The sequence below is a fragment of the Odocoileus virginianus genome, chromosome 6 (assembly GCF_023699985.2).
Source record: "Odocoileus virginianus isolate 20LAN1187 ecotype Illinois chromosome 6, Ovbor_1.2, whole genome shotgun sequence".
Classification (NCBI taxonomy): domain Eukaryota; kingdom Metazoa; phylum Chordata; class Mammalia; order Artiodactyla; family Cervidae; genus Odocoileus; species Odocoileus virginianus.
The window spans coordinates 86,425,224-86,438,675 of record NC_069679.1 but is presented as its reverse complement, the minus strand read 5'-3'; the positions used below and the strand labels follow the sequence as shown (position 1 = coordinate 86,438,675).

Below are 13,452 nucleotides of genomic sequence, written 5' to 3'. Positions count from 1 at the left end.
CCGAAGGTGGTACAAGGGAAGAGGAAGTGAGGATTTCATGATTTGGGCCAAGACCGCCTTGTGAGCCCCAGGTGAAAACAGCCTGGGGCTCCTGTGAGGTCAGGGAAGCTCCCCTGAGGTGTCCTTAGTGGGGTCTGTGTGGGTGCGGATTAAACTGCTGTGCTGTGATCTCTGGGGACTGGAGGGTGATTCTGGGCTGTTTGCCAAGACCAAACACCTGAGCACCCCAGATGTCTTTAAAAAAGAGACTGAGTGAGCTGAGAGCCCGAGGAAGGTCCCTGGTAGAAAATGCAGCTCCTTCACACTCGGTGTGATAAAGCATGCTGATTTAAGCACTTTCTTATCTACTTGAAGCAAACTAGGGAACAGCATAGCATCATCTCTAGCTGGTGAAGGCCGTTCCCAGAGCATTTGTTGCAAGCGGAGCAGGCCATCTGCTTCACTGTGTCCACTTTACACAGGCCTGTTGTTTCTACAGATGAGAAGGTGTACTCTGAGATACTCAGTAACTTTCCCAAGGTCACACAGCTCATGAGTGACCGGATTTTAAACCCATATTTGTCTCTGTAACCGGTTCTCCTCTCTTCTACACTGTTCTGCATTGAGGTTGTATTGGGTATTTTAAAATATTGTATGCAGACCTGGGTTTGATCCCTGGGTCAGGAAGATCTCCTGGAGAAGGACATGGCTTTCCACACCAGTATTCCTGCTTGGATAATCCCATGGACAGAGGAGCCTGGAGAGCTACAGTCCCTGGGGTTGCAAGGAGTTGGACACAACTGAGCAACTAACACACACACACACATTTTATTAAGTAATAATTGCTTGTCTCAGCCTTGTTGTTTTCTCTCTTCCCACTGAAACCTTTTCACTGTGAGGCCCCCAGCGTTGCCCAGGCATTTGTGGCGTTTTCATGTCCGCATGTCCCCTCTGGGTCATCTGGCTGCCCGACTCAGACTCCGCTTTTCTCAGGCCTCCGTTCCCCATGCCCGGGGCTCTTGCCGGGTGAGAGTGATTCATTAACCTCTGCATTCGCTCTCGCCATTGACCCCCGTGTCCTGGCAGCTCGGGCCTCTGCCTCCTGTTTCTGCTGGTCAGCACGCTCAGACGTGCGGGCCCGTCGCAAATGTGGTCCTGGCCTCGTGTATTATTCGATCCTCTGAGATGTCACAAACATCTTCATAAGCATGAGGAGAATTCCTAACAGTGGTTATGAAATAGATGAGAGTACACAGACTCGAACGACTAACAGTGCTGTGGATTTAAATGTGTTTTCTTTGAATGGTCTTGAACTGTAAGTTTGTTTTGGAAAACCAGTCACTTCACTTTTAGCTGCACGGGATCTCTGTTGCTGCGTGTGGACTTTCTCCAGGGGCGGCGGGCAGGCTGCTCTCCGCCGGGGCTCCTCGGGGCTGTGGCTGTGGCCCAGGCTCAGTCGCTGCACCTTAGTTGTTTCGAGGCACGTGGGATCTTCCCAGACCAGGGGCTGGACCCCCATGTTTCCTGTCCTGGCAGGTGGGCTCTCTCTAAGTTGATTTTCACTTTTTCCTGGGAGTGCATTCTTACTCAGCTGCCTACAGTAAAGGCCAGTGTCTCAGGTCGGCTGAAGCGGAGGGGATGGCCCAGTGTTGGTGATTCAGGGCGGGACGGGGTGTGGATGTGTCTCCTGGAAGGAGTAACTCAGCCTGAGTCCTCACCTGTCGCTCCGGCCCTCTGGTAGTTGACACTCTTCACTGATTGCATCAAGGACTGTGCCTAGTTCTTAACGAGGGGCCTGAGTCTGGCCCCAGATGAGTAGAGTCCAGTATTCAAGCCTGTTGTCCCTGTAGTTTTTGAATGGGCCCAGCAAGCTCTGCTAAATCTGAGGACTGTGATTTGGGTTCTCTAAAGGTGCAAGATGCCTCCCTCCTTGACTTGGAGGCCTACAGTGTCAGTGAGACCGTGGACTGAGTTATGCTTCTGCTCCCCTTGTTTGCGGCGTGTAAGCTTAGTTGCCCCAGGACAGGTGGAATCCTCCCAGACCAGGGATCAAACCTGCGTCCCCTGCATGGCAGACTCCAAACCACCAAACCACCAGGGAAGCACCCCCACCCCCCGCCCCGGTCTTTTCAAATAAGGAACGTTCTTAGGGAAGACGTGAATGGCAGCCGTGGCCTGGGAATAGGTACAGGACCTGAGAGTGGAAATCGGCTCTGAGTCCAGACCGTGCTGTTCACTGGTTCTCTCCCAGGGGGCCAGGCCCTTCACACACCAGCCCCTCAGCTCCTCCATCCGTGACGGGCACCCCTCCTCTGTCTTCTGTGGTGCGGTGTTAGGTCCCACTTAAGGTTAGACTCAGAAAGTGTTTTAGCACGACTGACTTGAATGCAGGGTTTCTATTGTTTTGAGCCTGTTTACCATATATAAGGAGGCAGCTAGCTGGTATGACCTTGGACCAGGAACTTAATCTCTCTGACTCCTGTTTTTTCATTTGTAATTGAGACAACCCCAGGGAGTTGTTGGAGGAAAAAAAGTGAGATCCTGGCTCGTAGAAAGTGCTCAGTCAAGTTTAACTTATTGTGAGGTTGCATCATACATTTAACTGACTGACTTCCCAAGAGCTGGAGTTCAACCCCCTGCTACCCCTCTGACCCCTTTGTAGTAACTCCCGGTTGCCTTTGTTGTTTTAATGGTGACCACAAGCGAATGAAGATACTATGTGAATTATGGTTATGGAGGTTTAGTACTAAAAACAGTGAAATGAATTGCAGATAAGCAGGTACATTCTGGAGTTCTCCACCCGTCTCCACCTGCAGGGACTTGATTGCTATCAGGCAGAGGTGGACTGGTTTGAATGCTTGTGTGTTTACATAAAGAGTTTTTGTTTCACCCTCAGTCTTGCGTGGTGGTTCTCACAGGAGAAACCACCATTCGGCCTGTACATTTAAAACCTCTGACAGCTAAGTGAGGGGTGTTTGGGGTGAGTTTTGACTATGAGCCCCTTCAAATACTGGCTTTACAGTTGACCTTAGCAATCACCCAGGACGTGTGCTGGAGCATTTTCAGGCCGAGAAGTGCTAGGGGCCATTTCTGGCTGTCAGGGAGCTAAGTATTCCATTTCCGGGCTCTCATGAGGCAGATTGACCTTAGCCGTGGTGGGAGAATTTGCACCCTGGAACCTGGCAAGCGTCATACATCAGAACGCGCCCCCGCCCCCCCCGCCGCCCCAGCGCACTGTTAGCTGCTTACCTGTTTCCTGTACACCCGAGAATCATGACATTGTCTCCTGAGCAGGAACCTGGTAGTCTGTGGGCCTCTCTCTCCGGCTCCCTGTGAGGCTGACAGAGCTGGGGTAGAGTTGATTTCATTTATGAAACAGAACTGAGGAAACCATTTCTGTCAGAGTAGGGCTGCCGTCATTATAATTATATCCCATGGCTTTCCAGGAGGTGTAGACTATTAAAGAGGACTTGGCATTCTTGGGCTCCTTTGCCTGTGAGAGCAAAATTGCTGGCTTGAAGAAAGCCCAGTTTTCAGAAGACAGAGTTCCACGGATGCCCTCTCTCATACCCTCTCATGGTGTAACGACGGAGATTTTGGCCCTGCTGTTTTCTTCACTTGAAAAGGCAGCATTTACCAGAAGTGTGGTAGTCTAACCCGAGTCACACGAGTCTGCCACGGATTGTAGGACGCAGCAGAGCCGCCGCAGAAAACACTGAGGAGAAGCTGTCGTTTTGCCGTGTGAAAGCTCACTACAGCCAGGCCACGACATCCGAACCCTCAGCGTGGACTGCAGCTGAGTTTCGTGCGTGTCACAGTTTGACATTCAGGAGCCCTCTGAATCCCGTGAAGGAATGCCGTCTGCTTGGAACCTCACCTTCCATTACAACAGAGCCCTGAAACCAGCTGCATTTCAAAACCTTCTATCTGGAAGACTTATCAGGGCTTTGGCCTTGAATGGAATGTCTTCCTCCTCATATTTGTGAAACAAATGTGTGTGTGTGTGTGAGCGTCATCATCTCATCTCTTCTGCGGTGGTTGGTTTAGGAGAACCTTCCCTCCCTCTGTTTCTTTCCTGTCTTCAGTTCACTGAAATCTCTTCTCAGAGGGATTGCCTGCATGTATGTTTGATATATATACCTGTAAATATTTTTGCAGGGAATGAAAAAGAGCCGAGGAGATGCAAAAAAAATCGGTCCTCTCAAATTGGCTGCTCTAAATGGACTCTCCCTGTCTCGACTGCCGCTGCCTGATGAGGAGAAGGACGTGCCGGCCAGAGCCACTAATGATGAGAGGGTACGTACAGGACCGCAGGCCGCCCGCCTTCTCGGGGACAGCCGCGCAGCAGAGCCGCCTTCCTGAGAATCTGCTGGATTTTCTAAGCCATTTGATAATCTCACAGGAGTATTAGGAACTTTGTCACCTGGACTGCAAAACTGGGCAAGCTTATAAATGCCTCAATAGATCATTTCAGGCTAAATGTTGATTTTCTGGCTGTTGTTATTTACCTTCTTGTGGCCGTAAAGTTAGAATAAATCAGCAATTGCATGTGAGTACTCATAGGAAAGAAAGCAGACAATGACTGCTGTCCTGATATCGTAACCTTTTAACAGTGAACAGTTACTGAGTTTTTCAAAACTTTCCTTGTGACTGAGACGTATTTGCTGTGAGGTTCTATTCTGTCAAAATTGGGCAGGCGTGAATTATGCTAAGCAGAAATTACTGTGCTTACAGCTGGATCCTGGAGATAATTTCCAACATTGACTATTTTAGTGTTTTATATGTCATATTACAAAATTGAAGCTCTTGTTCATAGAAGTTGGAATTAATTATCCTACTCTAGGATTTACTGTTCTCCAGGAGAATTTTCTATTCTTAGGGGGTCAGGTAATTAAAATTAACAATGTTATGATATTTTCAGGTGGACAGCAAAGGGACTCAGCCATCCGTGTACATGTATCCATTCTCCCCCAAACCCCTCTCCCGTCCAGGCTGCCACCTGACATTGAGCAGAGTTCCTGTGCTTGCCAGCAGGTCCTTGTTGATTATCCATTTTAACTACAGCAGTGTATATGCGTCAGTCCCAAACCTTCTAAGGGGGTCAAGTGATTGACTATAGATTTAGAGAAAATGAATTCAATGAATTATTCTAGAACAAGTTTAAACAGAAGTTTGCATTATATTTCTCACCAAGAAGATTATTTCATTTGTCCTTTCATTGTAATGACTTGTTAAATTTAACTTCAGTTTCACCTAGAATTTTCAGTATTGGATAACATTAGACTTGAGGCAGAAAGCGAGTTTTCAGACATGCAGTCAGGATGCAGCTGCGTGTGGCCTGTGACTGCAGTCATATTCTTCCTCACTTTGTGTTTTTCAGTGTAAAATTCTGGAACAGCGGTTAGAGCAGGGAATGGTATTCACAGAATATGAAAGAATTCTTAAAAAACGGCTAGTTGACGGCGAGTGCTCCACAGCCCGCCTCCCTGAAAACGCAGAAAGAAATCGGTTCCAGGATGTGCTTCCCTACGACGACGCCAGGGTGGAGCTGGTCCCGACCAAGGAGAACAACACCGGCTACATCAACGCCTCCCACATCAAGGTGAGGGGAGTGTTAGAATGGTGGGGCAGAGTCCTGCAGTTAAATGAGTAACACAAGAGGGGTGAGGCTTGCTTTCAAGTCTGTTTTCTAAAAACACCCTCGTTTGGAACCATTTTGACAGACTGTTCTGCAGGCTGGTAAATCCGTACCCCAGGGCGGGATGGTCTTTGGTTCCCCTGGCCCCAGCTTCGTCCCCAGGACTTCCGGGCTGCTCGTCCGTCTGCCTGGAGCACTTGGTGCTTCTGAATCTGGAGCCCTCTCTAGCTCACAGGTTCTCTCAGGAGCAGCTGAATGGCTTGTTTTCCCTTGTCACTCACCTCCGTGCATTTTGGTGTGACGCACGTGTGTGTCGGGTGGTGTCACCAACGCCGTCCCTCACACTGGAGCCCGTCTGCGCTCCTTGCCCACTCTCTCACTCCTTTTTAAACACCGTTTTGTTCCGTGGGCAAGCGGTGCCGCATTCCCCCCCGGAAACAGGGTAATGCCATGTACCTGAGTAAGGTTCCGCCCAGTAAAGTGGAAAAAGGGATGGTCCATCTGGGGGAGGTGAGAAAAGCCAGAAGCTCTGTCTTCTCCATCGTCGCCGCCTCTGTTCACGCTGGCTGCACAGTCAGTTCCTAACTCTGGAAAGAAGATGTTTCCTTATAGTGAGTGAATGAGGAAGTATCCTCATGATCAGGTGTTACCTTTCTTCTTTCCCACATTTTATTCAGTTTGCAGGTGACGTTGGATGAGAGCCATTTCGCAAGTGAGACTTCCCGGACCCAGCAGTCTGCCCTTGACAGTCTTTGGGAATCTGTGCATGAGCTTTTTGTTTTTAAAAACTTTTAATTTGGTTCAGAGGTGCAGCCGATTAACCATGCTGTGATGGTTTCAAGTGCACAGTGAGGGGACTCAGCCAGACCTGCAGGCATGCATTCTCCCCAAACCCCCTCCCCTGCAGGCGGCCACAGAGCAGCCAGCAGAGTTCCACGCACAAGCTTTGCTCTCTAGGCGGCGCTAGTGGTAAAGAGCCCACCCTCCAGTGCAGGGCCATAAGAGGCCTGGGTTCCACCCCTGGGTTGAAAAGATCCCCTGGAGGTGGGCACGGCCCCCCACTCCAGCATCCTTGCCTGGGGAATCCCGTGGACAGAGGAGCCTGGAGGGCTGCAGTCCATGGGGTTGTGCAGAGTTGGACCTGACTGAGGAGCACTTCTTTGGAATCGTGTACCCCGTCTCCCTCGACTGGAGGGGTGAGAGTTGAAGAACGCTGAGGCTCCATGGTGGCATTTCGAGGTCTTCAGCAGCAGCGGGAGGAATTCCCAGATCACCCTGCAGTGCGCCGTGTGGGCCGCTGTACTGACTTCTGAGTCGGAAAGTGCATGGCCCCCCCAGCCCCCAGCCCCTCGCCCTGGTCCTTGTTCACTATGGGCCCTGGGGCCGTGTGGGAGCGCGGGGGCGTGACTCGGGCTGCGTCTTCGTCCCAGGGTTTACCCGGGGCACTCTGGAAGCCCATTACGGTCATCACTCAGTATGGGGGAGCCGAGATTTAAGCCCATTTCCTGACTACAGCTCTCATAATTACGAGAATGTTTTCAAGGAGGTGTTCAATCTTAATACCCATTTCAATCTTAAGTGGAAATTTAGTATCATCATGGAGAGTGATCTGGCTCAGGAGTTCAGTGGTGAACGCCTTAGGTAGGAAGACATTTTCTTTCCCCCTAGAAATTTGACATTTGACTTAGGTTTTTGACTTAACTGCTTGTACTTGATCCTACTGTGCGGCGTGCTTCACGAGGGAAGATTGTGTTTGAACTTTGGGGTGCGATGATGCTGATGTTGTTTTCAGAAGAACCATCTAACAGCAGGAATAACAGCCATTTATTGACACCGTGACGTGTGCAGGGCGTTGAATATGTTGACTCGAGCAATCCCGACAAGAGGAGAGCAGGGAGTATTTTTATTGTGCAGACGAGAACTGAGATTTGGAGAGGTTAAGGAAATATATACAGGTCACATGTAGACATTATATAAATTCATAACGCTTATGCTTATAAAAGTGTCAGTAATGGAAATTACACTAACAAGGAAAAAGAATAAGATGAAAGTCTTCATCTGAATAGTTTAGTTCCCTTTTCCAGTATTACCACGAACCAGTGTATATGCCTGTGTTACGCACACACACTCGTTTCTAAAAAGCCCGTTTCTAATTTCAGGTCTGTGTCCGTGGGATCGAGTGGGACTACATCGCCACTCAGGGACCGCTGCAGAACACCTGCCCGGAGTTTTGGCAGATGGTGTGGGAGCAGGGGGTCGCGATTATAGCCATGGTGACGGCGGAGGAGGTGAGGGCTCACTTCTCTCCCGTGGTCTTCTCGCGGCCTCAGCCGGGCAGTGACGGTGACGCTGTGGGTCCTGACTTTAGGGAAGGGGCGGGGGCGCGGCTCCCCGTGCAGGGGCATCCTCGGCCGCTTTCTGAGCGCTGTCTCTGACAGGAGGGCGGAAGGGAGAAGAGCTTCAGGTACTGGCCGCGCCTGGGCTCGAGGCACAACAGCGTGACCTACGGGCGGTTCAAGATCACCACGCGCTTCCGCACGGACTCCGGCTGCTACGCCACCACGGGCCTGAAGATGAAGCACCTGCTCAGCGGGCAGGAGCGGACCATCTGGCACCTGCAGTACACCGACTGGCCGGAGCACGGCTGCCCCGAGGACCTCAAGGGCTTTCTGTGTGAGTGTCTGCGCTCCCGCGCCGGAGGCCGCCCCAGAGCTGCTCTCTCGCCTCTGTATTGTTGCATGCGAGGCTGGGCTTGTTTTAAACTGAAAATTTCAAGCATTCGGGGAAAGCTTAGCAGAAGACGTTTTAGAGTATAACTTGGTTAGTGAGCCAGGCAGTTCCTGTTCCCTGAAGTTTTTCATTTTGCGGATGAGAAAAACCGGTTTCCAGGTAAAGGCAGGAACTCTCCCGAGACCACCCTGCGGGTCAGTAGCTGGGCTGGTTCATCGGCACCCGGTGCTCTGTCTGGGGCCTTCTCAGCCAGTGGAGACGACCTGAAAATGGTCGGTCTGCTCGGCCTAAGGCCCTTTGTGTCTGTCTGTGTCACCCACGTTTCACAGCATACCTCGAGGAGATCCAGTCTGTTCGACGCCATACGAACAGCACGAGCGAACCCAAAAGCCCGAACCCCCCGCTGCTGGTCCACTGCAGTGCGGGCGTGGGGCGGACGGGCGTCGTCATTCTGTCGGAGATCATGATCGCCTGCCTCGAGCACAACGAGGTGCTTGCTCCTCTGTGGGCGCGGGGAGAGGGGGGCCGGGCACAGAGGGACCCCCACCCCTCCACCCCCGGAGGGGTTAGGGGAGCCGGAAACAGGGCCGGGCACAGAGGGACCCCTCCCCCCAACCCCCCGAGGGGAGAGGGGGGCCGGAAACAGGGCCGGGCACAGAGGGACCCCCACCCCTCCACCCCCCCTCGGGGTGAGGGGGCCCGGAAACAGGGCCGGGCACAGAGGGACCCCCACCCCTCCACCCCCCGAGGGGTGAGGGGGGCCGGAAACAGGGCCGGGCACAGAGGGACCCCCACCCCCACCCCCACCCCCCACGGCCAGGGCTTTCCGCACAGACGTCCTCGAGCTTCTCCGATGGAGATGCCGAGTAGCAAAGAGGCTGCCTGCCTGCGGCCAGGGTCCCCCAGGACCGCCCCCGGCCCCCGTCCCCGCGGTCCGGGAGCCTCGCCCTCACCCCCCTCCCCCCGCCAGGCTCTGGACGTCCCGCGGGTGTTGGACCTGCTGCGGCGGCAGCGGATGCTGATGGTGCAGACCCTCTGCCAGTACACGTTCGTGTACCGCGTGCTCATCCAGTTCCTCCGGGGCTCCCGGCTCATCTAGGCCCCACGCTCCGAGACGGTCACGGAGGTCTTCACAGCTCAGAAAGGACGGAGGCGTGCTGGCCGACTGGCGCTTTGTCGTGGCGCCGACCCCCGCGGGCGCTGCGGCGGGCGTAGGTGGCGGGAAGAATGCAGGCGCCGGGTTGGGATGAGCGGCGGGAGGACCCGGGCGGGGCCGAAGTGGAGGCGCTGCGCTGGGAAGGAGGGTGCCGATGGCAGGGCCGCAGCTTGCCGGGGTCCAGCTGTCTGACTGCAGAACTCGCACACTTGTGGAGATGGTATTTGCTGGATCAGCTCTCTGTGTTTTACTGAAGCTATGCTGGGCGGTTCTGGCAATCACTAAGGCGCACAGTTTTCTATCTTAAGCTAGTTTTTGATAATGGAATTTTATTTTATGACGAGAATATTTGGGGTTTTCTTGTTGAGGAACTAAACTTTTCGTGGGGTTGATCCATAGATGTGAGTGGTTCCTAGATAACTTTGTATTTAAAACCATGTTATTTTGTTATTTTTTTAAAAAAACCTTGGGTACTTAAGTTACCAAACCCAAAACTACAACAAGAATCTAAAAGTGTTATTTTTGAAGTATAGAAAGCATTTTTATATTCAGAAAAGTTTTTAGTCCTAAAAGTTCTATATATTTGTACCTTCTATATTTTCCAAGCAAGAGTTCAACTCATTAAGGTACGGAAATGAGTCAGTTAATGTAAGTTAACATGGGAAATAAAGGCACATTTTTAAAAAACATGTATGGGAAGAATCAGATTCACTATTTTTTTTTCAGTATTATTCATAAACCCAAATGTGGTTTTTTTTTTTTTTTTTGGTTGAAAATGAAGTGAAAAACAGTTGCATAAGATGGTTTTAAGCACTTTTTTTGTTTGCAAACCTGAGTTTTTAATATATTTATTGCCTTATAGGTGAAACAGTACTTAACAACAGACATTGAAAGTGTTTTGGAAGGGATGGGGTAAGAGTGCGTAGGATGACTAGGACGAGACTACGCGCAGAGGAAGTGCAGGGTGGTGAATGCAAGTTGCCTGGTCTTTACGAAGCACGCAGTGTCACCTGCTCTCATACTGAGCCGCCGGGGCAGAGCGCGGTTCGGGAAGAGTGGGGGCTGAATCTCGGGAAACTCGGGCCTGTCACGGGCAGCAGCTCCCTGTTTCCTTGAAGCTCTTCCGCCTGCAGCTCTCTTCCTTTTTTTTTTTTTAAACAAATCAGGTTTAAAAGAAGCCACAAAGAGGCTTTTGTTTTCTTTTGGTTGAAAGAAGGCACGGGTTTAATAGTCTCACCTCCTCTCCCCACACCACAGCCCAGACCTGCGGGGCCTCCGGAGACGACCGTGGTGTCCAAGACCTCCCGGGGTTTCCTCTCCTCCCGTCTCGGGCTCCCGCACCTCCGCTCCCCGGGGTTTCCTCTCCTCAATCCTCTAGCCCCCCGTGCGGCCGTCTCGGGCTCCCGCACCTCCGCTCCCCGGGGTTTCCTCTCCTCAATCCTCTAGCTTCCCCGAGCGGCCGTCTCGGGCTCCCGCACCTCCGCTCCCCGGGGTTTCCTCTCCTCAATCCTCTAGCTTCCCCGAGCGGCCGTCTCGGGCTCCCGCACCTCCGCTCCCCGGGGTTTCCTCTCCTCAATCCTCTAGCTTCCCCGAGCGGCCGTCTCCGGCTCCCGCACCTCCGCGCCCCGGGGTTTCCTCTCCTCAATCCTCTAGCTTCCCCGTGCGGCCGTCTCGGGCTCCCGCACCTCCGCTCCCCGGGGTTTCCTCTCCTCAATCCTCTAGCTTCCCCGTGCGGCCGTCTTGGGCTCCCGCACCCTCCGCGCCCCGGGGTTTCCTCTCCTCAATCCTCTAGCTTCCCCGTGCGGCCGTCTCGGGCTCCCGCACCTCCGCTCCCCGGGGTTTCCTCTCCTCAATCCTCTAGCTTCCCGGTGCGGCCGTCTCGGGCTCCCGCACCTCCGCGCCCCGGGGTTTCCTCTCCTCAATCCTCTAGCTTCCCCGTGCGGCCGTCTCTGGCTCCCGCACCTCCGCTCCCCGGGGTTTCCTCTCCTCAATCCTCTAGCTTCCCCGTGCGGCCGTCTCCAGCTCCCGCACCTCCGCTCCCCGGGGTTTCCTCTCCTCAATCCTCTAGCTTCCCGGTGCGGCCGTCTCGGGCTCCCGCACCTCCGCGCCCCGGGGTTTCCTCTCCTCAATCCTCTAGCTTCCCCGAGCGGCCGTCTCGGGCTCCCGCACCTCCGCTCCCCGGGGTTTCCTCTCCTCAATCCTCTAGCTTCCCGGTGCGGCCGTCTCGGGCTCCCGCACCTCCGCGCCCCGGGGTTTCCTCTCCTCAATCCTCTAGCTTCCCCGTGCGGCCGTCTCTGGCTCCCGCACCTCCGCTCCCCGGGGTTTCCTCTCCTCAATCCTCTAGCTTCCCCGTGCGGCCGTCTCCAGCTCCCGCACCTCCGCTCCCCGGGGTTTCCTCTCCTCAATCCTCTAGCTTCCCCGAGCGGCCGTCTCGGGCTCCCGCACCTCCGCGCCCCGGGGTTTCCTCTCCTCAATCCTCTAGCTTCCCCGAGCGGCCGTCTCTGGCTCCCGCACCTCCGCTCCCCGGGGTTTCCTCTCCTCAATCCTCTAGCTTCCCCGTGCGGCCGTCTCGGGCTCCCGCACCTCCGCGCCCCGGGGTTTCCTCTCCTCAATCCTCTAGCTTCCCCGAGCGGCCGTCTCGGGCTCCCGCACCTCCGCGCCCCGGGGTTTCCTCTCCTCAATCCTCTAGCTTCCCCGAGCGGCCGTCTCGGGCTCCCGCACCTCCGCGCCCCCAGGCCCCTTTCAGGCCCCGCCCCGCGGGCAGGGGCACTGCGAAGGGCTGGTCCCCGCGGGCCGAGGAGGTGAGGAGGACTGGCCCGCGCCTTTAGCTGAGGAGCCCTCTTCTTCCTGAGGCTGCTTCTCCAACACGTCGAGCTTCCGAAACATCAAACCCAGGGTTCCTTCCCCCAGTGAGCGGTATCCGAGGGACGGTTCCGATGCCGGGTTCGCTCCTAAAGCGGTTCCGCTCACTGTTGCACCACTGAGTCTGTGGTTAGCTGTGAGACTGGGTTTCCTTCTTACAGCGGGTCCCTGCCTAACTCTGACCCAGAAACCAGCCCCTTTAGAGGAAATGCAGAGGGCATCAATGAAAGTGAATATTGGAAGTGGGCCTCTTTCTCACTTGGGAACAAAGAATTGATTTTAAGTCTAAAATGATTTTAAAGAACAATAGACCCAAGTGTAGATATTCAGAAGGCGCTCTCCAGGAGAATGGGTTAAGAGTTTTTTAGTGCAGTGTTTCCCATCTTCACACCAGGTAAAGGACAGGTGTGTTTCCTCATACTTTCTTCCTCCATTGGTACTTTTTTTTTTTAATGCTTTTCTGTCAGGTTTAAACATTTTGAAGTGTCCCATTGACAAGAACATATTGTAAAACAAAAATTTAAAGAGTAATATATGGTATGTTTGTGTTCCTGTCATAATTTGATTATAAGAAAATTACTTACGAGGGCTAAATTACACTGTGTAAATGTCACTCTTAAAACTCGCATGTTTGACATAGCTTCTAAGACCCATGTAATTTTTCTGTGTCCGTTTTGAATTTTTAAACTTTTGATGAAGAGTTAGAGAATATGAAAGTATTTCTGAATAAAAATAAATCTACATTTCTGGACTTTTGAAGTCATATGATTATCACGGTCAAGCTGTAGAATGTTGTGGTTTCATCGGCTCACCATGTCTGAGTTAAGGATGTTCTGTCTGCCAAACTTACACAGCGCTTTGGTATTTTAGTGACTTTTGTTTGTTGATATTCTTAGTTTCATATCAAAATTACCAAAATGTGCATCTTCACAAAAAGTAGGTTACAAACCAGTGTTTTCCACTGATGGGTGTTGGCATCTCTGGTATCAGGTCTCCTGATTAGCAGGATCTTTTGATAAAATGCTCTAGTGGATAGTTTTGAACACAAGAAGTGTTCATTTTAGAACCTCATTTGGAATTGCAATCT

General features: G+C 52.7%; 1 protein-coding gene across 1 annotated transcript in view; it reads left to right on the top strand.

The window, feature by feature from the left end:
* The window catches only part of PTPN21 (protein tyrosine phosphatase non-receptor type 21), a 75,742-nt gene extending 65,550 nt beyond the window's left edge, over nucleotides 1–10,192 (top strand). The window contains exons 14-19 of the mRNA XM_070469745.1: nucleotides 4,138–4,275; nucleotides 5,360–5,581; nucleotides 7,777–7,905; nucleotides 8,056–8,290; nucleotides 8,677–8,837; nucleotides 9,318–10,192. Of these exons, the coding sequence (XP_070325846.1) occupies nucleotides 4,138–4,275; nucleotides 5,360–5,581; nucleotides 7,777–7,905; nucleotides 8,056–8,290; nucleotides 8,677–8,837; nucleotides 9,318–9,446 (1,014 nt within the window). The 3' untranslated portion in view covers nucleotides 9,447–10,192. The remainder of the gene's footprint in view (nucleotides 1–4,137; nucleotides 4,276–5,359; nucleotides 5,582–7,776; nucleotides 7,906–8,055; nucleotides 8,291–8,676; nucleotides 8,838–9,317) is intronic.
* Nucleotides 10,193–13,452: the final 3,260 nt, after the last annotated feature.